The 26,274-nt window shown below is 49.1% G+C and overlaps 1 protein-coding gene across 1 annotated transcript; it reads right to left on the bottom strand.

Moving 5' to 3' along the window:
- Positions 1–1,941: 1,941 nt before the first annotated feature.
- On the bottom strand, positions 1,942–26,274 carry SLX4 (SLX4 structure-specific endonuclease subunit). Its single transcript, XM_014457305.2, is given in 16 exon segments — positions 1,942–3,075; positions 3,532–3,939; positions 4,525–4,624; positions 8,404–10,640; positions 11,652–11,821; positions 12,609–12,755; positions 13,677–13,765; positions 14,225–14,438; positions 15,043–15,132; positions 15,135–15,364; positions 15,487–15,695; positions 17,648–17,866; positions 18,779–18,968; positions 21,686–21,907; positions 23,446–24,205; positions 26,164–26,274. Coding segments are annotated over 15 exon segments (5,301 nt in total). The 5' UTR covers positions 23,825–24,205; positions 26,164–26,274; the 3' UTR covers positions 1,942–2,678.

Here is a 26,274-nt window from a genome sequence, read left to right as displayed (position 1 = left end):
CTTCAGTGCGCAGGCCAACGCTCTAACCGTTGAGAAAACTGGCTGGGGCTCTCTTTTTTAAAAATGTTTTTATTGATTTTAAAGAGGAAGGGAGAGGGATGGATAGAAACATTTATGAGAAAGAGATATCGATAGGCTGCCTCCTGCATGCCCCCCATGGGAGACTGAGCCCGTAGGAATCGAACCGGGGACTTCTTGGTTCATGGGTTGATGCTCAACCACTAAGCCGCACTGGCTGGGCTGGTGGTTCTCTTTACTTATTTTTTATGTTATGATTCTTTTGAAAAAAACTTTATTGTTCAAAGTATTATATATGTACCCTTCTCCCCTCCCCCACTGACCACTTCTAACCTGCCTCCACCCCCATCCCCTGCCCTAAGCCTTCACCACCCTGTTGTCTGTGTCCATGGGTCACGCATGTATGTATATGTACAAGTTCTTTGGTTGATCTCTTCCCACCCTGGTGGTTCTAATTGCCTTGCGTGATGGTGCCCTGGCCGTGGCTGGGCCACAGGAAGTGGGACGGGCCCAGGAGATGGTCACGTCACAGCGAAGTGTGGGTGTCGCAGTTTCAGGGGAGTGAACGTTCTGCTCCAGGCTCAGTATGCTTTCTTCACGGCAGGGCAGAGCTTCTGAAGGGAACCCCTGCACCACCGTCCACCACGAGGCCCATCGCTGGTCTGGCTCCTCCGGCCCTGCTGCAGGCGCTGGGAGAGGGCAGCTGTCGCCACTGCTTCCCCTTCCAAACCGGCTGGCCCCGATTTCCCTGGGCCTGAGTCGGTCTGATTTCTATGGAAAGGTCAAGGCTCTTTCCCTGGATGCCGCCGATTGTTCTCTGGTTGTGGAGGTTTCTGTATTACAGTAGCTGGTTTTTAACCCCGTTTCTGTTTTGCACAAAGGTTCAAGCTCCTGACCCCTGCTGGCTTCTGGGGGGCACACCACACAAACCCAACTGACCAGGGTATTGGGTCACAAGGCCTCGGGCGTTTTACCTCTTTTAATCTCTCCCCCGACATCCCCTTATCAACCTGGAGTTGGTAACGCTCTGAGTCTGGGATGCCTTCCCAGGAGTGAGGGCTCCCTGGCCTCTCTCTCAGGGGAGCTCACCCAAAGCTGCACCTCCAGGTCCACGGTCGTCACGAAGCAGTGAAGCTGAGTAAGGATCGCGTCGCCTCCTACCTTCCTAACTCCATCTCACGTCTCTGAAACAGTCTATATAGGGGAGAGAGGTCCGGCTCTTCATGTAAGAAACAGGTGGCTCCTTCTAAAACAGGCCAGACTCCATCTTGAGTCTGATCAAAGCAGCATCTGCCAGTAGCTGTATGACCTGAGCCCGGGTGTCCCTCTAATCGCCTGCCTTTGTTCTCTCCACCTGGTCACAAACCAGGACACAATGTGTGTTCAAGGAACCCCGTTTCACTTCCCTGAATGCTCCATGTCTGAGACCCAGCTCACAAACCCCCCTCTAGGAAGCTGTCCCTTCAGGCCACCTGAGCACTGACGCTCATGCCGGGAATAGGACAGGCGCGTCTGTCTCCTCCCTTGTTCCCCTCCCTCCCAGGACCCTGCACCAGGCAAGAGCAGGCCTCACAAGCTCATCCAATTAAGATGTAGATTCTGACTCAGTGGGTCTGGCGGCCTTAACCTGTATCTGTGACAAAGTCCAGGTGAGGCTACTGAGCTTGGGCCTCCTTTGAGCATCAAGGCTGGAGCTCAGCACCTGGTAATGGCCCTTAATGTGGTTGTATGGACAGACAGTTGTGTGGATGAATGAACATTTATTATCTAAGAACTGAAGCGAAATGAGGGGCCAGAAGGCCTGGGTTACCCCTTGAGATACAGAACAGGCTCCAAGGCCTTCTGCAGACATGCTTCGGGGACAGCAGGGAGCTGTGGGTGATGCTCATGGCAGTTTCATTTTTCTAGAGTGGAGAAGTTAGGTTTTCATAAAGCATTTTGTTTTTATTGCACATCATATAAAATGGACTACACTGTATGTAAAACAGACAAGACGTTCACAAGGATACAGAGACCCAAACTCTTCTTTTCCAGGCCTTACCTGTGCCTCACGGCTCCTGAGGCTGGAGGCAGCTTTAACACACACCAACCGACCCAGGTCACAAAGAACATGCTTGTTCTGGGGACTTCGGAGCTGGGCTGGGCCCTTCTGCACCGGCCGGTTTGGAGAGTGCTGGTGACAATACAGGTGTCTGGGCAGAATGGTTGGGCCGGCAGAGTACCTGGGCATGGCAGGGTGGGAGGCCTGTGGACACCTGGTCTGCTGGTGGAGGCTGGGATTACAGAACCAGTGCTGAGAAGGAAGATGGACAGGGCAGACTGGACTTGGGTATCCATCTCAGGAATGGACATACTGCAGCTGATGGTGTAGAGAGCAAAAGATGTGCCGAGTCAGGCCTCAACCTGGCCAGCTGGCAGAGGCCCTTCTGAAACACACACTGGCCCAACAGGGTTAAAGGGAGATAAATAGTGGGCACTGATAGAGGGAGGAGGCCAGGGGCCCTAAATCCAGTGGGTGACACGCTCCGAATACCACCCCAGGAAACGAGTGGAAAGGAAGCTGATCCACGTTGGTCATCATTTTCACAGAGGGATCAGATATGGTCCCAAGGCCCAGAACTGTTTGTGGAGGCCTGGCTGGCTGAAGGGGCCGCAGTCCCTCACAGGCTGCTGACGGGCATGGGTGGGGAGCGGCGGACAGGACCGTCAGTTCTGCCTCTTTTTTTCTTGCCCGGGGGCTGCCGCCTCTTCCTCTCGAACTTTTCCTTCCGGGCCGTAGCGGTGGTGAAGGTGATACAGTGGGCGTCCAGGAAATCCAGCAGCTTCCTCGTGGCCATGCGGATGCCCTGCTGCTTCAGCTCCGCCTGCAGCTCCGCCAGCTCAAAGGGCTGGTACAGCAGGACCTTGCGGTAGAGTGCTGGTGTGGAGCGGATGTAGCGCCTCACTGCCTCTTCCGTGGCCACTGCCTGGACAGCCGCCTGTGAAGCACTGACCCCCTCCTCACCCTCCTCCTCTTCTCCTGCAGACTCAAAGGCTGCTCCAAACTCACAGGAAGAACTGAAAAGAACCAGGTATTACTATTTTGCGGCACCCCTTCCCGTCAGTCCCCCAGGACCAGGAGCCTATTTGAAGAAAGAAGTATTTCTCTGTCCCCTGTGGAGGTGGTGCATGGCATGGATGAACCCCCCGTGCTGGGTCCCTGGCACTCTAGCTGCTGGCCTGAGCAGGATCTTGTCCTCCACCAGAAACTTCCATCGATGGCAGCAGGCCCCCAACAAGAAGGCATGCTGGGCTGGCCCCACTCCAGGGAGCACACTGCGGGTTGAGGATGTGGGAGCTTCAAAGGACTGCTCAGGGGACTGCCTTTGAAACCCACCTGGATTTTCTGTAGTTCAAACCCAGAAGGCACTGGGGCTTCTGAACATCCGCCATTAGGCATCACTTGTGCCAATGCTCAGACCCACTGGTCAAAGGACCTAGGAAGCCACTGGCCCTGTCCTTTGACCTGCTTACCTCTGTGAGCTGAATGAGCTGTCACTGCTGTCCACGGAGGTGGCTGTGGATTCCTGGGAGGCCGGGAGCTGGGCGTCACCATCAGGGCCTAGAGGCACCTCTTTGGCTGGTGACATGCCGGGGATACTTCCACCAGGCTGCTTCCGATGTCGGGGACCCTTGGTCTTAGCTGGTCCCTTGGGCCTTCGGGAAATAGGGTCAGATGTGGCCTGCAGCCTGGCATGGCCAGCTGCCCTTGAAGCTTTGGAGGTCTTGGTGGCATGGGTCTGGCTGCGAGGAGCCTCTAGGGGTGCCTGTGAGGATTGGCTCTCGTCCTCGGAGTCTGACTCCAGCGTTTGGTGAGTGTACTGGAATATTTCCTTCAGTTTTAGGACCATCTGGCGTTTGGGCAGAGGGCGTACCCCAAACCTGAATGGAGAAACAGTTGAACTTCAGCAAAGAGCAAACAATTTCAACAAATAATTTCATGGTGCAACTGAAATCTTAAATGCCTGACTTTTATGAGCATTCAGAGGTTAGTGTCTACCCTGTGTGCCAGTTGAGCTTACTCTGAAGAATATTCCAAATGGGCCATCCCCATGCGCTGAACAATGGTGGTGGCGATGACTTCCCTGGACCCAATGTGAAGAGCAGCATTCACACGGCAGGATGGTTTTGATGTTCTTTTAAAAAATCATGTCTCCTTACTCAGACTGTTAAGGCCAGAGTCCCAGCTCCACCCACACGACATACGGAGACTTGTCACCTGATGGGTAACCTGGAGGAGCCTCATGTCTTAGCTTCTTAGGGCCTGGGTCCTTGGGGAACAGCATGTGGAGAGCTGGTAGGCACACACGCCCTCCCCCCAGCTGCCCGCCCCACACACACAGCGGCCGCCACACCAGAGCCCAGGGTGGATCTGGTGATGGGTCCTACATCTCACAACCTCGCTAGGCCTGGTCACTTGCAGGAAGGAGGGGCCACTAATGAGCAAGCTTTCAAAACACTACCAACCTGTCCAGTTCCTTCTTTAGTACTGGGGTCTCCATGATGGAATACCGTGGCATTGGCGTTATGGGCACTTTTGGGGGCAAGTTCTTCCTCCGATTAGCACCTTCCATAAAATAAATAAATAAATAAATAAATAAATAAATAAATAAATAAAATAAGGCACAGTCCAAAAAGAAAAAAAAAAGAACAAAAGAAACACATGTTTTAGTAGGAGGGACCTGGGTTTACCTTTTCTGACCCTATTGATGTAACCAAGAGAAAGATGTACTTGAAGAAAGCCCAGTCCATTTGCTCTGTAAGAGCAGTTATGTCCACCCCCTCACAATGTGACTCTGGCATCATGTCTTCCTGTTAGAAAGCATCACCCGGCACATGATAAGGGCCATGGCGCCCTTGTGCAATGCTGATGCTGAGTGAATGGGGCAGAAGCATACGAGTGGTTGCCACAGGCTGGCGTGACAGGGCAATGGCAGTGTCTGCTATAAGTACAGGGTTTATTTCTGGGGTGATAAAAATGTTCTTTGGCTCAGTGGTTGAGCATCAACTTATGAACCAGAAGGTCATGGTTAGATTTCTGGTCAGGGTACATGCCTGAGTTATGGCTTGATCCCTAGTGTGGGGCATGCAGGAGGCAGCTAATCAATGATTCTCTCTAATCATTGGTGTTTCTCTCTTTCTCTTCCTTTCCCTTCCTCTCTGAAATCAATAAAAAAATATATTCTAAAAAAATGTTCTGGGATTAGTGAACATACTAAAAACCACTGAATGGTACATTTTAAAGGGTGAATTTTATGGTATGTGAAAATGTCTCTATAAAGCTGTTATTTTAAAAAAGAAATGGGTATTTAAAAGATAAATGTGACAATTAGGGGAAAATGGACTTTGATTCTTATCCTTTTTACGAGCATGGAGCCCTCTGAGGCTCCCATAAACTCAACAGGCTTTCTCCTAAAAAAATGCACATTTTAATATATAATTTTGGAGAGTTTGTCACCTCAAATTCAGATTAAGGCCCCTAGTCTAAAGTGTACTATAGCTGTTCTCATGGCATCACCTGGGAACTGGTTAGAAATGCAAATTCTTGGTCGTACCCCAGACCTCCCGAAGCGGAAACTCTGGGGTGGGGCTGGCCACTTGTTCTTGAAGTTCCCCAGGGAATTCAGACGCCCACTCAAGGCTGACAGTGCTGGTCAACGATGCCCAATTGGTCTAGGATTTTTTTTTTTTAAATATATTTTATTGATTCTTTACAGAGAGGAAGGGAGAGGGATAGAGAGTTAGAAACATCGATGAGAGAGAAACATCGATCAACTGCCTCCTGCACATCTCCCACTGGGGATGTGTCCGCAACCCAGGTACATGCCCTTGACCGGAATCGAACCTGGGACCCTTCAGTCCGCAGGCCGACGCTCTATCCACTGAGCCAAACCGGTTTTGGCATGGTCTAGGATTTTTAAAGAGGAAATGAAACATCGGGTTCAAGGCAGATGCTCTGTCCATAAGCTCTGCTTCCCTGTTACTAGCCACCCTGCCCTTCCTGCTCTCCCTGGATCTTCCCGGCTGGGGAAGGAGCAGCACCTTGAGCGGCCTACGCTGGGTGCTTTGGCTCTCCTCTATGACTGAAATGAGCTTCGAAGTGGCATCCTCCACTGAGGCCCATAACAGGCCTCTCACAGCCCCATCTGTTGTTTTTAACACTTGGATTGCGGGAAACGAGTTAAGTCGGCTCGCGTGAATTGCGCGTACTCCGCGGGAGCCGTCTTAACTCGGTTCATATAGATTTGCGGTGGAGTGCGGGAAACGTGTAAACTCGGGCCGATTGTAACTGCGTATTACCAAATATTTGTTTGCCGTTCACAAAGATACCTACCTGCGTATGCGAACCGTTTCATACCCATTGGGGTAATAGGTATCATAAAAATCCCTTGTAAGTAGAGAACACCATGCAGGCTATCGATGGACATGAGAAAGCATACGTTACAGGCAATTGTCGGAAGTGGAAAAAAGAAAAACATTTTGAGAAGGTGTCGCGTATGTTCCGTTCATAAATTGCGCAGTGAGACACGCTACATGTGCAAATTTTGCAATATACCTCTACATAAAGGGGCGTGTTTTGAAAAATATCATACGCTAAAAAACTATTAATTTCTATTTGTTTTGATTTATTATGAAAATTTTATTTTAAACTTTAAAAATATGTGTATATTTTTAGGTAATAAGTATTTTTTGGGTTTTTCGTATTTAGTTTATATATATCGAATTATTTATGTACTGAATAGATAAAAAAATGTCTGTGATTGAATAAATTTTCATTTTTTACACAAGAAACCGAAAATTTCATTTCAATCGAACCCATACTTCAAAAGATATAGGCATTTTAAACTAACTCTGATTTTGCGCGGGAAACCTAAATAATTGCCCGCGCCATCTTATATTTTGGCGGGAAATTCACCCGACACCGTAGTGTTAATTGAGATGAAATTCACATAATAACATTTTAAAGTAATTCAGTGGCATTTGGTGTATTCAGTGTTGTGCAACCACCACCTCTGTCTAGTTGCAAAATGCTTTAATCCCCCCAGAGGAAATTCTGTAGCCGAAAGCAGTCACCCCCCACCTCCATTCTCCCTTCTGCTCCTGGCAACCAATAATCCACTTTCTATCTCTATGGATTCGACTATTCTGGTTATTTCATATAAATGGAATCATACAGCCCTAACTGGTTTGGCTCAGCGGACAGAGCGTCGGCCTGCAGACTCAAGGGTCCTAGGTTCAATTCCAGTCAAGGGCATGTACCTTGGTTGTGGGAACATCCCCAGTGGGGAGTGCGCAGGAGGCAGCTGATCGATGTTTCTCTCTCATAGATGTTTCTAACTCTCTATCCCTCTCCCTTCCTCTCTGTAAAAAATCAATAAAATATATTTAAAAAAAAATAAATGGAATCATACAATATGTGGTCTTTTGTGACTGGCTTCTTTCATTTAACATGTTTTAAGGTTCATCCATGTTGTAGCATGTGTCAGTACTTCATTACTTTTTATGGCTGAATAATATTCCATTATTTGGACAGGCCATATTTTATATACCTATTCAATAGGTTGAGGGACTTGGGTTGTTTCCACCTATTTATTTATTTATTTATTTATTTTTGTTAATCCTCACCTGAGGATATCTTTCCATTGATTTTTAGGGAGAGTGGAAGAGAAAAGGAAAGACAGAAACATCAATGTGAAAGAAACACATCAAGAGGCTGCCACCTACACAAACCCTGACCAGGGCCCGGGGCGGGGAGGAACCTGCAACCAAGGTATGTGCCCTTGACTGGAAATGAACTGGGACCCTTTGGTCCATAGGCCGATGCTCTATCCACTGAGCCAAACTGGCTAGGGCTCCACCTTTTAGCTATTGTGAATAGAGCTGCTGTGAACATTTGTGTACAAGGATCTGCTTGAGTCCTGGATTTTAATTCTTTTGGATATATTCGTCAGAGTGGAACTGCTGGGTCACAATGGCAATTCTGTGTTTAATTTTGTGAGGAACTGCACTTGCCCAGTCTTAAGGCCTACCCGACACTTGGGCCTCTCAGAGGTGCTGGCTCGGTATTCTGGAGTGGGGTCCATAGGCAGGGATTTTTAACAAGTGCCCAGGTGAGCTGTAGGGTCCAAGCAAGGTTAGAAAGCTCTGACTTACTGGTTAAGAAGTGTGTGTTTGATAGCAAGCCTGTTCTCCCAACTACGGAGAGGATTCTAGAAGGCAAGGAAGGGGCTTGTCACAGGTCAGCAGGCCCTTCAGCATCGCCACCCCATGTTGTCATTATTGATTTCCTCCAGGGCCCTCAGTGTAAAAGAATGTAAAACATAAACAACTGTCCCCACTACTCACTTGGCTTTTCTAACCCTTCTGATTTCTGAGCTCGATCAGCACGCGGTGTCTGGGTCAGAGAAAGGGCCTCTGGAGACTTCTGTTCTTCTCCATCCCAATCGTCCCAGAGAGCTGAATTCAAGAAGCTCAGCCTGTTGCTCCCAGGGGAGCTGGCCTGAGGGGATTTCTCTTGAGACTTCCTTTGGCCAGTGCAGCTTCCTCGGATGGGGGTGGTACTCAGGAGTGCTGGGGAGTGGCAGTCACCACTGTCCGGGGCTTCCCTGGCCCTGCTGCCTGGGCTACTGGTGCTCAGGGGGCCAGTCCGCTCAAGGTTCAAATTATCAATCGGAATTGGCGAGAGGGGCTCGACATGCCAACAGCAGTCGTCAGTTGGAATGGGGGGACCGCTGTCCAACAGGGGGCTGCTGCTCGCCTGATGGGAGGCTACCTCCTGCTCATCGTCACTGTCCTCCACCTCCACCACTTCGCTCACTGCGGCCTGATTTGGCAGGCTCGGCCTGGGCAGCGAGCGCTTCTGGAACTGCCCACTGAAATCAGTGAGGCCTCCTGAGGCTGGACAGGGAGCCAGCACAGAAAAGTGCTTGTGGCGCCTGGGGCTGGGGCTGGAAGGGCTTCTGTGATTGACAGGGACCGGGCAGGATGACGATGTCTGGTGCACAATTGCTGAAAACTTACTAGAGGCTTTGGGTCCATCCCTGTTTTCTAATGGGGCCCTGGGCTGGAGCTGAGCCATTTCATATGCTGAAGTCCTGGACCCGAGACCCATGATTTGGGTCTGTGATGAGTGTTCTCGGCTTCTGCTGCCGAGTGGGGTGGCAGGTACCAGCCACGAGGTTTCTGTGGTGCTGTCCTCGTCCGGGCTGCTCTCGCGGTTACAGAACAGTGGGGGGGACCCTCTGCCACCCACATAGCCCAGGTTCCTTGACGGCCGCCCCTCCTCCTGCTGCACTGGGGCCTCTCTCTTTGGTGGGCTTTGGGAAGGTTCCTGATCTGCATCAACATCAATGACGGAGAACAGGTCAGAGAACTTGGGGCAAACTTCTAAAACTTTCCCTTCTTCCAGGGAACCATTAAAAACTGACTTTTTGGTTTGTTCTAGCTCTAACTCCTCATCTGAATCCAGTAAAAGGATAACCTCATCTTCTCTGTTCACGCTGGAGGGAGAATGCTGAGATATGGAGGTCTGCTGGCCAGGTTTTGCCTGAGTTAGGTCAATGGATGGAGACTTTTCTGGTGAGGTCAGGGCCCCTTTATTTCTGCATTCCAACACAGAACCACGTTCTTCGCCTTTCTGGCAGTCTGGATGGTTAAACAGCGTGAGGAGGCTCCGGCCCCTCTTCTGCTTCGATGGTGTGTCCTGGGAGGCCACCCTGGAAGCTCTGCCCTGAGATTGGGGCGTCGGTGGGGACATGTCATTTTTGCGATGAGGGTGAGGGTGTGGTTGGCGTGGACTCCTGCCCGGAAGGGGCTGCGATGGGAAGAAGCATGGCTGTGATGGAGGTGCCTGCCGGCGAGTAGAGCGATGAGAGCTCTGTCCCCGCCTTTGTTTGATAGTGCCATTGCCTCTCTTGTGATCACTTGTTATTTGGGATGGTTCAGGGTACCCTCCTGGAGTTGATGAAAAGGGCTGTTCATCATCATCATCAACTGAGTGCATGAAGCGTCCTTCCCTTTCCTCTACCCAGTGGCCCTGAGAGGGGCGAGAGGAGCTGGTGTGATCCAGGGCTGCCTTTGGGGCCTCTGCTTCCTCCTCTCCATCTGAACACTGGCCCTCGAGTGGCAGGAACATGGACTGTCTCTCATTTTTTCTTTTGGCGATGCACTCATCTCTTCCCTGCCCAGACGGTTCCATCTGTTCTGTATTTTCTGACTGTTCTTTAACCTGGACGCTTGCTAGGATTCGCCTAGAACCTGGACTGTCCTCCCCAAACTGGTTAGTTTCTTCTTTGATCTCTGGAGCTCTTTCCCCCTGGAGGAGCTTTCTCTGAGTAGCAGCAAATTCATAAATTTCTTCCATTTCTGCTTCATTGACCTTTTCTCTATCTTCTTCAAGGCTCTCGGATTTCAACAAGGCTTCTGCTTCCTCCTCTTCACCCACCCACATTGACCTCAAGAGTTCTTGGAAATTCTCCGCTCTGCTTTCACAATCCTCATCTTCCTTCTCCTCCTGGCTGCCCTCTGAATCCATCACGACAGATGCTTGTTTGCACAGGTGAACAAGCTCACTCACACCGAACCTGCAATAGGAAACGCCATGCATCGTCACCATCCTACACAGAGACTGCCGCCTGGTGCTCCCGGCACAGGCAAGGATTGGAGAAGAAGTCCTCACAGGGAGGACAATCATGACTCAGTCCTGGCCTTCTCCCTGCTCTCCTGTGACTAGGGTGCATGTGCAACACCCCAGGCCACTCAGTTCTCAAAACAGAGACTCATGAGACTTTCAGGCAGGGCTCACTAACTCCATTGTGCAAATGTAAAGGGGCACATCAGGCTGAGCTGAATAGCAGCTGGTGCTGCTGCAAAACTGGGGAGCACATGCTGCCTTGAAAGGCACCCAAAGCACCGTGACTGATGCAAACTGAAAGCAGACTAAACCTGTCACGGGTCAGCCCAGGCCAATGAGTGCGCCAGCCTCCCATCTGCTTGAAGGTTCTGTGGTCTCATCAGTACATTTAAAACCCTGGAGGCTGAGCCACTGCTTTCCTAAGAAAGCATCGGAGGGATGACATGGCCCTGGATGAACACGTTTTATCCCAGAGGCCCTCACACCTTGTCAGGAGGTAGAACACCTTTTATGCTGAACAACTTGCCACCTCTCCTGAGACACTGGTGTGGACAAGCTGGGTAGGTGCAAATTCATGGGAGTTGGAATAAACCTTCTGTCCATTTTCTACTTTCTGGGACTTGGGAAAGGACTGCTGTTGATTGATCTTAGTGGTGGACAATCAAGGAGCAGCAGTGTTTGGGAAGAACTGAGGCCGAGGACACCCTCTCATCACGCCTCGGTAGCTAAAAGCCACATGACTAGCAGAGGACTCTTCAAGCAGCCTCGGCTCTGCTGCAAGGGTCCGTTTCTTTCCAGACTTCCTATCAACACGCCTTGTTCAAAGTCACCACTGGGCATAAACTTGTGATTAAAAATGTTAGAAAGGACTCAGCCCTGATCCTCCCATGAGCCATCAACCTGATAATCCTTGTCAGTTAATGTCAAAAGCCATGAAGTAAATGGAAAGAACAATGCGGACCTGCAGGCCAGAGAACTGAGGTCAGGGGTCAGCTGGGGAGGCAGGCCAGTGTCTGCAGTGTAGAGATAATGCAGGAACGCGCGGGCAGCCTCCGTGCTCACATCACTCAGCAGGACACGCTGGGTTCTTAGGTCGCCATCTTCTACAGCGAAGAATCCTTCACTGTTTACCTGAGGGTGAAATTAAGTATAAAGGTTTACGGACTGGAAGGTCATGACTTGGGACGAAGCAGATGGTCTTGGGTGGGTCCTGTGAGTCTCTACTCTTATAGCCTTAGTCCGGGGATGAGCACTAGCCAGTGTCACTCCATTTTGTTGACCAGAAGTTCTGCAGTTTAAGCTGTAAAACTTCTCTGTTTCAAAATCAAATCAGGGATAGGCGCTCAAGAATCCAGTTGGCTCCCTCTTGACAGACATATCAAAGGCACTAGAACTTTCTGAGAGACCAACAGCAGTTTCTTGGATTCCAACCTCACAATATCCAAGTCTAACATAAGTCAACACAGAAATGTCTGTCAGCAGCTCAACTTTATAGAGGTCAATTATAAGTCTTCATAATTATGCAAATAGAGGGGGAAAAACAATTCCGAGGGAGGAGGAGAGGATTTTTATTGAATGGGACAAGAAATCTGTTTCCCAATCCTGAGGTCATTTCCTCGGACCACTTCCTAACCTCAAACATGTCTTCTCCATGGAAGTGTAACCTTATGGCAACAAAGAGGAAAAAAACGTTTAGGGCAGAGGGGGGAGAGCAGGGAGGGAGAGGGGTGAGAGCAGAAATGAGTTAGCTCAGGAGGATAGGAAGACAGACTGAGCAAAGAGTGATGAGGAAAAGAGGGGCAGAGAGGCGAGGAGAGGGAGGGAAACGGGGGGAGTGGGAGGTCAACGGAGAAAGACAGAGGCTCAAGGGGGATGGCAGGAGCTGCATGGAGGCGCAGCTTGTTCATCACGTACTTACATACTGAATGAGAAGTGGGCATCGGGCATAAAGCACGAACTTGTGGGCATACAGCACTTCCCCGTTGTCCATCTGAAACTGGACATCACTCAGGTGTGGGTTATTTACCATGGCACTGAAGTCAGCAACCAGCAAACCGACAGAGAGCTGAAACAGGAGGAGAGCCGTCACTTCCATCTGTCACTTGCCTCTCTACCTGTGCAAGTTGCCCAACTGGGATGGTGTAGAGTGGGCAGGCGGACCCTTGCACTCCTCTCAGTAGGGTTCCTACATTAGGTTCCACCTTTAAGTTACCTTAAGTCACTCAAGTGACACAGAACAACAAAACACTAACTTCTCAAATTCTCTATCACACTGAGTTGCCTGGCCTAAAATGGGAGGGACCAGCAAGTGGAGAGGCGTGGCTATGCTAATAAAGATGAAGCTGCAGCAGTGGTGGCTGCTGGGGGCTGTGCGCGCTAGGCCTAGTGTTTCACAAACTCTGCTGTGTGGCCCTATAAAGAAACTTACCAGCCCGGTGTAGCAGACAGGCCCCTTGTCCACATGGTTCAGGGACCCAGCTGAGAGGAGCTCCAAGTCCCTCCTCTATGTGCCATGGTCACCAGAACTTAGTGTGATACTGATATACTGATCAGGTAACATCCACTCTAAGGAAAACTAACTTCTCACCAATTCATCACCTGAGAGCATGAACTCTTAGGGGGAGGCCAGCCCAGGACCAGCATGTTGGAGGGGCATAGTGAGTCCTGAATGAATGAATGAATGAATGAATGAATGAATGACACGTTGAGAAACAAATGCACAGAGCAGTCGGTTGAATGAGGGGATCTCACAGAGTAATGGTGGTCCCTCTGGGCTCCCAGTCAAGCAGGCTCCAGGCTTGGCAAATGAGCTGCCCCATAAGTTCAGTGACAAAAGGGACAAAGCCTCATGGTGGAGCCCCGACAGGGGGACAGGAGGCTCCTGTGGGCTCTTGCCTGGCTCAGCTCAAATACTGTCAAGGGCACCAAGGGACTCGTACAAAGGCTTGAAGCTGGGACAGGGCCAGGCCCACAGAAAGTTCCTTACCGAAGCCTGGCTGCCCATTTCCAGGCGCTGCTCCTCGGGTGGCAGGACAAACCCAGTCAGTGGAAGGCCACCGGGCAATGGATCCATCCCTGAAAGAAGGATTCACAGGTTAAAAGAACATCACCTCCTGGCAACGTCAGCCCTCAGGGAAAGAGCATCAACTGTGGGCTGAGCTGACCCCAAAGGCGCCTGGGAAATTCTTCAGTCGGACTTCTTCAACGACAGTGAAGCCCACAAACCACTCTTATCACTACCCCCTTCCAACAGAGAGGGGCACAAGCAGTAAAATAAACAGAATTAGCCCACCAGTCACTCGCTCTGGATAAACGGCTCTGTCCTTGGTTAAATTTAAGGAAATGGCAATAGACTTACCTGTCTCACATTCACCTTTGAGAACAAAATGAAAACACCTACAGACTGCACTTTCTCCCCATTATATGGGGATGAGCCAGGGAACCTCAAAAATGAGCTGCCTTCATGGTCTTGGTCACAGGGAGGAGAGGGCCCACAGGGTGGGGCTGGCCCAGGTGTCCCATCCTGTGTCTCACCTGTGGTCCCCCTTGAGTCAGCAGAACCCCCGCTGCAGGGCAATGGGCTGGCACTCAGCCCCTCTCTTGCCAAGTCCATGAGGTCCTGCAGAGCCTGGTACTCCCTTTGGCTGGCGGAGGGTGACAGATTCCTGGGACTGGCACTGTGGAGGGCAGGTGGCATGCGCACGCCCAGCTGTGGCTGTTTAGACAACACTGGTGGCAGCGTGGGCTCCTATGTGAGACCGTGAAAGAAATTGGAAGCCAGAGTGACCACAAGACTGCCGTAACAGCCGCCACCCAGACGTGAGGGTGCCAGCCATAGCCCAGCACAACCCTGGAAAGCTTTTCTTCATCACCATCTGTCAGCAGGCCTTTCTGTCACAGCGAAGTCCATGCCTGTGGTATCACATCTGCAGAAAGATCCCTGGGGGCCTCCATCTTCCTAATGTCACCTAAATGGTCTCAAGCGAGTGAGTACAGACTCTGGGACCACCTGCATCAGGCTTGTCTGGTTCCTGGGCCCCATCACAGGTAGATTCTGTCAGCCCCCCGGGGGCAGAGCCTGGGACTCTGCATTTTAAACAAACTCTCCAGGAACAGAATACATTTGGGAACCAGTGGTCCTCCCCATTCTTACTAGGAAAGCCATCTAGTGGCTGCAAAGAGAAACAACGCTATGGCTGACACCTCTAGGCTTCCTCCCACCCCTCCCCTCCTAGAACTGTCTGTTCCCTAGCTGTTGATTCCCAGTGTCATAATCCTGGAGCTCCCAACTCCTCAGAGGCCCCCCCGCCCCCCCCCCCCGCCCCTGCATGTATTCGGAGGGGAGGGCGCACCTTGGTGGACGGCTGGGGCACCATGGGAGGCACCAGGCTTGCCGGATAGAAGGACTCCAGAGCCCAGGCTCTGGTCAGGGCGCTGCCCCTCCCCACAGAAAGTTCCGCTTCCCTTCAGGTGGTTGTAGACTCCTGCTGGCCTTTTCCAGCTCTTCCTTTAAAAGTCTGCTCGCAGGAAGTGGTGGCGTGCTGGACAATTCTACTTCTTCCTCTGCAAAGAGCTGGGCCACTCGATCCTCAATCTGTCTTCCTGTGGTCTCCGAGTCCTGGACTAACAACTGCGGTGGGGTAAGGGGTACTTTCTTCTTTCGACTCTTCTTCTCTAGAGAGAAACAAGTGACAGTCAATAACAGTCATCCACACAGCCTGAACCCAGTGGCGAACTTCAGCCAGAGGCAGTACGGCAAGGCTCCCCCTGGAGCTACCACTCGTGAGCACACATACCTGCTGACAGTTTTGTCCTCTCAGGAAAAGCAGTTCCCAGCGGGAGCATTGCAGGTGCAACCTTCTGCTCCATCTCGGACCGCGATAGAGCCATGGCCACCAGCAGGTCCTCAGACAGCACCTCAGGCTCATTGACCTTCTGCCTCTTCTGTGGTTCCTTCTTGTTGGGGGCTCCCTTCCGCTTCAGACCTCCAACGTGATTGCTGAAGCTTAAAAGGCAGCCAAACAGAAAGGTCAGTGATGGCCAGAGGCTGGGAGCACTTCCTGTTCTGAGGTGGTCCCCACTGCAGCAAAGAGGGCTGGACCTTCTCCTCTGTGGGGCAAAGAGAAAAGGGGCATCAAGTGCCCGGAGCTCACTGTGACCATCCTGTGCCTCACGCAAGCTCACAGGATCCTGCGCCACAAGTTCAGCAGAGTCCACACTCCAGAGGGTCTGGGTCTTTCTGTGTGATCCTGCCCAGCCAGGTTCTTGGTGGACATACAACCAGCAGCGGTACTGCACCCCCTGGATGTGGTCATACCCTTCTGGTAGAGTCAACACTCGATGGCTCCAAGTCAGCACCCTGGATCCCACCAACTTCTGCCCATTGATACTTCAGATGCCCCTTAGGTGGTCCTGGATATATTGGCCATGAAAGGACCCCTCTCTCCTGCAGGGGCTGCAGGGCAGTGCCTCTGCCCAAGGTCTGAAGAAAAGGCCTCTCAGCTTGGGCCGCCATCTTGGTCACTGGGCTTGGAGGCCAATGTGCAGTAACTCATTTGGTTCGGAAGAGATTTCCTGAAAGATTTTCTGGCTGAAGAGAACCTAGACTTCCCGCTGCTTCCAACAGGCTGGGCAAGAGGCAGAGGGTAAAGGTGAGAAAGAAACTAAGGACAACCCAAGATCACCTTCCCATAGCTGAAGTGCATTCTGGAAGCACCTCTGGCTTTCACAAAAGCTCGTGCTCTCTGCTGGGCCAGCGATGGTTCCAGAATCCCAGGTATCATCTTAGAGCAGCAGTTCTCAACCTGTGGGTCGCGACCCCTTTGGCGGTCAAACGACCCTTTCACAGCGGTCGCCTAAGACCATCCTGTATATCAGATATTTACATTACGACTCAACAGTAGCAAAATTACAGTTATGAAGTAGCAACGAAAATAATTTTATGGTTGGGGGTCACAACATGAGGAACTGTTTTAAAGGGCCAGAAGGTTGAGAACCACTGTCTTAGAAGATCTAAGCGAGCCCTAATTCAGTTCTAATAATCTGGGAACCCTGCACGATAATCACAGCCTCCAAGAGAAAAAGGAACCGCCCAACATACCTGGGCCCGGCCACTGGGTAGGCTGCACCTAAGGCTCTTACGTCTGTGATGCTCGTGCTGAGTGCTAAAATGCAGACAGGCTCACCAGTGAAGACTCAGCCTCTGCCCTCCCCATCTCAGCACTGACCCAGCTCACATGGCCAAACCTGTGTGCAAGGCAGTAGCCAGGACAAACAAACCACCCTTAGATTCCCTTTGCTCTTGACAGCTGTCCAAGGAAAGACGTCCTAAATCTACAGCAGTCCAGGGCCGATGCTGCCTGTGCCCCCTAGAAGGTTAGGGTCTACTCTGGCATCCATAGCGATGGGTAATGCAGCGCAAAGCTGACCCTCTGCCACTTGTGTGCCTGTGGTTTGCACACTAAAGACTTGTGTCATCAGCAGAGCCTCCTATTTTAACATTTAAGCATTTAATTCATGCAAATATTTTTAAAGGCCTGTGGTTCTGTCTCACTAACTCTTTGAACTGTGCTGAGCAATCTTATATTAATAGTATGAAAATCAGTCTACTGAGATGGAAGCGAGGCTGTTCTACACATGAAATAGATGTAGTAAAGTGAATTACTGAATTCTTATCTGCTCCAGAGGGCACTGGCTGCAGGATCCTGGGAATAGAAAACTCTCAGGAGGAAGGACCTTAAGGAAAACAGTCCACAGACACACCCACACCCACACAGACCATTTCAAAGCCACCTGGGATGCAGAATTTGTCCCCTACTCAATTCCGGTGGAAACTGTGATTTCCACCTATGTTTCATTTCCAGAATCTATTGTCCCACAACAATACATAAGGCTTTATTTTATTTTTAAAACAAAGCAGAATACTTCTTTGATTTTCTTCCTTTTCATTTGACTCACCTCGATGTCTGTGCTAGTGTGCTGCAGGTCCCCTCAGGCTGAGCTGTTTGCAGCCGCACGGCCTGGAGCAGGAGCTGGGTGTCAACCTCCATCTTCACTGCACACTGTTTCAAGTGACTGATTCTGCCCTTTGAGGTGAGAAATGGCTTGCCACAAATTGGGCATTCAGGGACCTGAGGTGCACAAGGTCTCAGTGCCTTTTCAGCCTCATCCAAACACCTGAAGGAAGACAGTAAACACTGGAGAACCACCTTCCCTGGTAATGTGGATTGAAGCAAACATGGATCCACATCCACATGAACATGCTGTGGGCCAAACCTTGTTCCCCCAAAGCCAGTCCCTCCACACAGCCTGTAGTCAGCCTCCTGACACAGAATTTAGGTGTCTGTTAGCAAAGGTGACCGAAGAAAGCAAGGACAGATTAAACATAAACTTAAGAGTCACCATACGATCCAGCAATTCCACTCCTAAGTATACACCCAAAAGAACTGAAAACAGATACTTAAGCAAACACATGAAATGCATGTTCATAGCAGCTCTACCCGCAATGTCTAAACGGTAGCAACAACCCAAATGTCAATGGATGAGCAGATAAACAAGATGTAGTCTCCCCATACAGTAGAATATCATTCAGCCATGAAAAAAAAAGAATACAACACTGACACATACTACAACATGGATGAACCTTATAAACACAATGCTGAGTGAATCCAGACACACAAGGCCACATAGTATTTGATTCCACTCTGCACAGAATAGGCAAATTGATAGACAGAAAGATTAGTGGTTTCCAGAGGCTGGGGCGGGGAGGGTTCAATGGAGAGCAAGTGCTAATGGGTACAAGTTTTCTTTTTGGGGTGATGAAAATATTCTAAAATTGATTAGAATGGTTACCTAACTGTGAACATTACTAAATGAAAGCCATTGAATTAATTATTCACTCTAAATGGGTGAATTGTATGATACGTGGATTATATCTCAACAAAGCTGTTAAAAAATAAAAAGCAAGGGCAGGTTGACACGAACACTGAAGTGCTACTGTCACAGGAAGGAATCTGATTCCCACTAGGCCATAGGGGCCCCTGGCTCTGGTCCCGCCCACGGGAAAGGTGACAGTTGAGCTGCTCTTACCGGTTCACATGCTGCTCCCTTCGGGTCACGTTCATAGCAGAGAGGTTCTTTTGACAGATCTGGCAGAAGAACAACCCCTTCTCCTCCAGACTGTCGCCAGGTGCGGTGGCTCCTTCCTGCCCCAACTCCTGCTGCAGGGCCAACGCCACTGCAGTGTCGCTTTCTGTGGCAGGAAGCCAGGGCCCAGACCCTGTGGAGAGGACAAGGACCCATGAGGAGGAGCTCATCCTCAGACCTCGGCACATCTGTCAGGTCTCACAGCACTGACACTGGGTGTAACGTGGAGAAACGAGACTCCACACGACTGCCTCATACCAGGCACCATCCAGTCAAATGGGGCACTGAACGGGGCTCCCAGAATAAGACTTCTCAAACTCTAATGTGTGTAAAACTCACCCAGGAACTTTGCTAAAATGAAGGTTCACATTACAAAGGTCCAGGCGGAGCCCAAGGTCCTGCATTTCTAACCACCCCCAGGCGAGGCCGATACTGGTCGTCCAGGACCACTCTGAGTATCAGGTCCTAAAGAACTTTCCTTTCATTTTTCTCATTTCTGCTAAAGTCAGCTGCTTTGGACATGCCAGGTTTATAGGGCTTCTATTCCAACAAATCTAAGTTTTCTCTTCAAAGTTCAACCTTTCCTACTACTATGACTTTGGTTGCCCATTCTGGGAGAACCAGGTCAGAGTGAAATGCCTAGAGATCGTTCCCAAGGTCGCCGTGTCCACCTCTGCAGCCCTCTATCACATCTGATATTGCTGAAGCAAACCCTCGGTGTTCATGAGGGATAGGCCCTGAAAACTTCATAAATCCCCAATTCTGGACTACTACTAATGGCCTATCACTCTTCCCACCAAAGCCAGAAAAGCATCATGCTTTATTTTGGTGCCATGTATATGTACATGTATATGTATATATATGTGTGTATATATATATATATTTAGCAAAGCAGTGGCTTCTCTCTCCTGAGCATTATTGGGTATTATATGAAGATATATGGAAGCAACTGAGTCACATGTAGGGGAGGTGCTGGGTTCACACACTGGCTGAGCAACTCCTCTGCACCCCTTGGGTGTTCAAGGACTGATGCATGGCAGATGTGACCCTGCTACCTGTGTGGACCATTGGGGTAGCCTGAGAATCATCAGTGTTTCTAAGGTGAAATCTGCAAGTGCAATACCAAGAGACTATATGCTCCTTAGCTCATAGGTCTGTCAGTACAGTTTCTTCCTATTTATTATCCTTTTGTATATTTTCATCAGAGATGAGGATTCATATTGTTTAGGGGATAAAGAATGGAATCACCGATATTATGTGCTTCTTGGTTGGTATAATATGCAGGGTACAACACCTGCAAAGCGCTGTTGCCAAACTGTTTAACCTGGAGCCCATGAGACCTCTAGTTTACTCGGTGCAATGCAACAGAGGGGTTGCATGAACGGGTTAAATGACATCATGTAGAAACAATCAAGCAAATCCAGAAAGTAGTAAATTTAAAAAGACAACTATCCTGGACTCTTCAAAAAGTATCATTTAAAAAACCCAGCTCTAGCTGGTTTGCTCAGTGGTTAGACCTTTGGCCCGTAGGTTCAATTCTGGTCAAGGGCATGTACCTCAGTTGCAGGCTTGATCCTGGCCCTAGTGGGGCATGTGCAGGAGGCAACCAATAGGGAGTACCCCTCTCTCATTGATGTTTCTCTCTCTGTCTCTCCCCCTCCCTTCCACTCTCTGAAAATTAATGGAAAAATATCCTTGGGTGAGGATTAAACAACAACAAAACCAAGACAAAGGGACTGTTCTAGAGTTCAGACCTTAACAGACTACTGGCTATAGCCATATGCAGTGTGTGAACTTATAGTTCTAACAAATCACTGGAAACCAGCTACAAAAACTATCCTTGGGACAACTGGGGAATTGGATACCAGGCAATATTAGGAAATTAGGTGTGACAATGGTATCTATATATATAAAAGGCTAATATGCAACATGTCCCCTTGGGAGTTAGACCGGGAGTTTGATCACTCGCTATGACATGCGCTGACCACCAGGGAGCAGTGCAGAATGAAGGAAGGCCCCGGCCAGCAACTGGAAGGCCCCGATCGGCCCTGATCGCCAGCCAGGCCTAGGAACCCTACTCATGCATGAATTTCGTGCACTGGGCCTCTAGTTGTGATTATAAAGGAGAACCTCGGGGTAAAGTGTCATGATGTATTTAACTTACTTTCATATAGTACAGAAGAAGCACATCCTATCTAATAATATGCAAAGATGCAAATTGACTGTACCTTCGCTACGCCCACCATTGGCTAATCAGAGCAATATGCAAATTAACTGCCAACAAAGATGGCGGCTAATTTGCATATACTGGCTGGGAGCAAAGACTGAAGACACCGTAGAAGGAAGCCAAGCAACGGAGCCGAGATAGCGGAGACGGGCGGGAGAGAAGCGGCAGAGATGGGCAGGGTAGGAACGGCAGAGAAGGGCGGGGTAGGAGCGGCAGAGAAGGGCGGGGTAGGAGTGGCAGAGACGGGAGTGAAGCCCTATTCTTGCAGGAATCTTCCTGCAACGGGCTTCTAGTATATTTATAGAGACATAAAAAATATATGGCAAAAGGTTAATAATTGTTAAATTTAGGCTGAGGATATAAAGAGTTTGCTGTAATATATTTTCAGTATGAAAAAAATTAAAAATTAAAACAAGAGGAAGAGGTACCTTGTCAAAGAAACTGAGTGAGAAATGACCCAAGAGACCCTTTGTTCTCTGACTAGACGACACGAAGTGGCAAAGGTAGAAAGCCAGGCGAGCCCACCCTCAGCAGAAACACAATGAAGGTTGGTTTCTTCCTACTCCCTTTCTTCCAGAGTTAGAACTTACGCCTGTTGGGAAGACAGAAAACTCCTGTCATACCATTCCCCACCATTATCGCCCCTCGAGGGTCCTTTGGAACGTTTTCCTCAAGTGCAGGCTGGAGGGAGCACCCTTCTGAAGCATGTTTCAAACGCGCGGGATCTGCTCTCTTGAACTGCTGCATTCGCTGTAGGACCATCTCCGCCGCCCGGGGTTTGGAGGGACTTGGCACTGTAGCAGTCAGACAGGGAGGAGGCTGGGAGTCACCGTTAGGAGCAGCATCTGCAGAGGAAAATATTCACATGTGTCTGTTCTAGAGGGAGAAACAAAAGACTCTTCCTCCGAATACAGGTCAGACCCAAGTTTCAAAGGGGTCTTTTAGCAACTAGTTTAGGTTTAACTCTCAAGTGTGAATAGGACTGATTGTTGGTAACCTCACTGTTTATGGTAATACCAATGTACCTGTCACAAAGACCTATGGCAGGAAAGGGAATGAAGAGTGACTGCTAATGAGCACAGGGTCTATTTTGGGTGATGAATATGCTCTAAAATTAGGTAGTGGTGATGGTTGCACAACTCTGAACATACTAAAACCACTGAACTGTATACTTTAAAGGAATAAATTTTATAGAATATGGATATCTATTAAACTGTTATTAAAGAAATATTAATGAGAAACATTTATATCTTTCTAGGTCAGAAGTTCTCCTTTAAGTTGGTGTCCACAGAGGCCTCCAGTGGGGATCCGTGAAGTCCCTGAAGTTATACATCAATTTTGCAGGTATTTGTGGGGGTGCAGTTTTCTGGGGGAATCATGCATACCTTCACTAGACTCTCAGAGGGAGCATGAGGGACAAACAACATTTTAGCAACATTACTGAAGCCTTACAACAGTCTCTGTGAGCTAAGTCTTTACCACCACTCCACCGAGAGGTCATGCTGACTATACTGGGTAAAAATACCATTAAAATCAGGAAGTGAAGGTGAGAAAAATGTAGAAACACAATGCAGGTGCCCAAAGACCTAATGCTGTATTATCTATGCAAGGCTGGTTTTCAGCTTTGCATGAAGAATGTATGCTGAGCATATGGCTTAGTACATCAAGGGCAGGAGAGTAAGAAAGCTACAAACAAACTGCCTCTCCTATCCAAAAAAGGGAAAAATGTTGTTTGGAGGAGAAAGGAAGGACTGAAGATTCTCCAGAAACATATGGTACCCACTGTGGAACGAATTCAAGAAAATGGGAGAAGCAGCATTATTTTCATGTTCATGTAACTCATGTCAACTATATAATGTAAACATTAACAGGAAATGAAAGAGAAGAGGGCCCAAACATAATCATGTGGAAAAGTCACACAGGGCTTATATTTTTTTATGACTATCATTTAAAACAGGAGTCGGCAAACTATGGTCCTCAGGCTGCTGCCTGTTTTAGTAAATGAAGTTTTGTTGGAACACAGTTCATTTACTTACTAAGTAATTGTCTAGGGCAGTGGTTGGCAAACTCATTAGTCAACAGAGCCAAATATCAACAGTACAAGGATTGAAATTTCTATTGAGAGCCACATTTTTTAAACTTAAACTATATAGGTAGGTACATTGTTATTAACTTAATTAGGGTACTCCTAAGGCTTAGGAAGAGCCACACTCAAGGGGCCAAAGAGCCACATGTGGCTCGCGAGCCGCAGTTTGCCGACCACGAGTCTAGGGAGTTGAGGAGTAGTGACAGAGACCATATGGCTTGCAAAGCCAAAAAATATTTACTACATGGCCCTTTACAGAAAATTTTCCAGCTCTTGGTTTAAAATAGTACAAATCACCTCTGGTTTTCTCTGTGGAAGTTTTGGCAATGTTTCCAGCTGGGTTACCTGTCTGGGTGCTCCATGCACTCTTCCAGAGCACAGCAGAAGCAAGCACACTTCCCTCTCCATTTTCAGAGGGGGCTGGTTCACTCTCCTGCCACTTGGGTACCCCTTGCTTTTTTGTCCTTGTGGCTTGGCTGCCAGATCGAGTTTTCCTCTCCCTGGGGCCTTGAAGGGTTTTGCTCTTGGTAGCAGTTGGTTTGCTTGTTAGCTGAGTGATGTTTGAGGACTTTTTTGTCTTCCTTTCCCCTGACACTTCCTTGGTGCCATTCTTTTTCACCCTTTGTAAAAAACTGGCACAGAGTTCCTTAAAGTCATCATCTGACTCATCCATCATCTGGCCAGTGTTAAGGCTTCCAAGCTTGTTTTCAGAGGAGTGAGGGTCAATCTGGGGGTCCAAGAATGAGCCTAGCTGGGCCTCATTCGGAATCCCAGCTTCATTAGGGTTCCTCTTTAATTCTCACTGAGATACCTGGAGAGTTTGAAAAATTGAATAAAAAGTACTGTTTTTCCCTCCATAATGATTTAAAATGTCTTTCTTCAAATTGCGCCTGTGTTAAACAGCATCTTTAAAGCTTCCCTCTGTTAAAGTTCACATTTGAGAGGTTTTATTGTCCAATAGATGCCTCTGGGATAGAATACATATGAACTTGTTGCTCAGGTGATTCTTCAGTATCTCCATGGTGATAAAGAACATTTGGTTCATTTAATTTTACATCTGTGGAAAAACAAAAGCATATAAGTATAATTAGACAGATATTGTCATTTTATGCCATTTCTTCCAGGAGCATGTGGAGTATAGGAGTATCAATACCCCTGTCAATACTCAGGTACAGCCTGATTAACACAGAGCCATCATCCTATAAGACATCACAACACAACTCAAGGGGTGTGGGGGTGGGAGGGGGGGGATGTCTAGAAATCTATCAAAGCATGTTCTTTCACAGGCAGAAAACCTTGGGCATCTTGAAAGAGTATTGTTTTTGCTGAAATCTGGGGAATGAATTCCATGAAGTGCAGTCACCACAAAAACATGATGATTCCCAAATCCAGAAAAACTATCAGAGGCTCTATCAGCAGGCAATGTAATGACAGAGAGAGAGAGAGAGAGAGAGAGAGAGAGAGAGAGAGAGAGAGAATGGGAATGATACGCCCTTGAACACTCAGGAGACAGGAACAAAGATGGGAACACAGGAGACTCATCCTTCATTGATACAACCAATTTTCCAAGTAAAAAAAGTCCCCTTTCCCCATCCTCTCACCCCAGTAAGAGCTCTCCAAACTCAGGTTGCTAGAATGCTGCCCAATGCAAAGGTTGGGCCTTATGGGCATGATTATTTACATCAGCACTGTTTAGTGGGTTTCAAAAACCAAAATCAAAATTGACTCAATGGCAGAAAGTTCATTTCAAATCCAATAATGCCATCTCCGCTGTTCGGTTAATTCGATTAATCATCTAGTTTTCCAGAGCTGGGCAGACACACAGACCTCAAATCTACTTAGCATGGCTGACACATTCACATCTTCCATGTAACTCCTTAGAGAAGCTTCCCCTCATCCTTTCAGTACAACCTCTCCACCTCTATTATTTTCTTTCATCACGCAGTTTTCACAATAGCATTTATCACAAGTTATAATCATATGTAGTAGATATTGAATGAAGGCTTGCTGCATGTCAAGCACCAGTCCAATTGCTTTACAAGTCTAATTCATTGAATCCTTACAACAAGCCTGTTCCTTAGAATCTATTGTCATCCCTTCTTTACGGCAAGAAATCAAGCACATGAATGAGGAGCTGGCTCAGGTTCAAACAGCTTCTGAAGTGGCAGAGCTGGGATCAAACCCAGGCAGTATGGGTCCAGGGCATCAGCTCTTATATTTTTATTCACTTACTTATTTATCTGTCCCTTACTAAGCTCAAAACTTGAGGAGGGCACAGATTCATCTATTTTACTTCATATTCTCCTTGGCTGACAGGCACCTGACTTGGAAAAAGTGATCGACAATTGTTAGTTTAACTGCAAAGAGGTTGCTGTCATCAGAGCGAAGAGATGGTGGGGATAGGAGAGAAGGCTTCAGGGAGAAGCCGAGGTCAGGGTCCCAGTGCTTGGAACGTCAGGCTAAGCAAACTGAACTGTATCCTATTGGATGTGGTGAGCAAACTCCACCCTCCACACAGCCCTGTCTCCACATCTCTGTCCTTAAGACAGTCTCTCTCCTATACGTACTCAATCGGCATTTGCTTAAGGAAGTAGCGGCTCCTAGGAGACCGCGGGTTTCCAGAGAGCCGGCGACTTGTGCCTACTCAGTGCTGTACCTACCGCGGCGCCAGAATGAATAGGCAGGTGAGGGGCGGACCCTCCCGCTCCCCTCAACCCGCAACACAAGGGAAACGGGCAGGGGACGCAACCTGAAGAGATGCTGCCGAGGACCCTGACAGCGAACTACGATCGCCTAACGGACCCCCGGGCAGTGACTCCGTGTGTAGCCGGATGCCCCCACCTCTCCTCCCTTCAGATAGCCCCGGCCTCCTCCATCCAAGCGTGGCTCCTACGTCTACCCGCGGCTGGAAGCGGGCGAGAAAGGGTCCTCTGCCTTCGGAGAGCGAAAAGGCCCGAGATGGTTGGACCTTCTCCCAGTTACAGACTCTTAGCCCCAAAGCCCGGCCCCTCCTACCTCCGGCGCCGCCACGGCACCCTCTCAACGGAGAGCCTCGAGCCTGCGCATGCGCCGCCGGCTCCCCGCGGACAATTGCGTCTGCGCAGGCGCAGAGCGGTCCGGGAGGTT

The sequence above is a fragment of the Myotis lucifugus genome, unplaced genomic scaffold (assembly GCF_000147115.1).
Source record: "Myotis lucifugus unplaced genomic scaffold, Myoluc2.0 scaffold_72, whole genome shotgun sequence".
NCBI classification, from domain to species: Eukaryota; Metazoa; Chordata; class Mammalia; order Chiroptera; family Vespertilionidae; genus Myotis; species Myotis lucifugus.
Note: the sequence above shows the minus strand (reverse complement) of the source record. Positions and strands in the feature narration are given on the sequence as shown.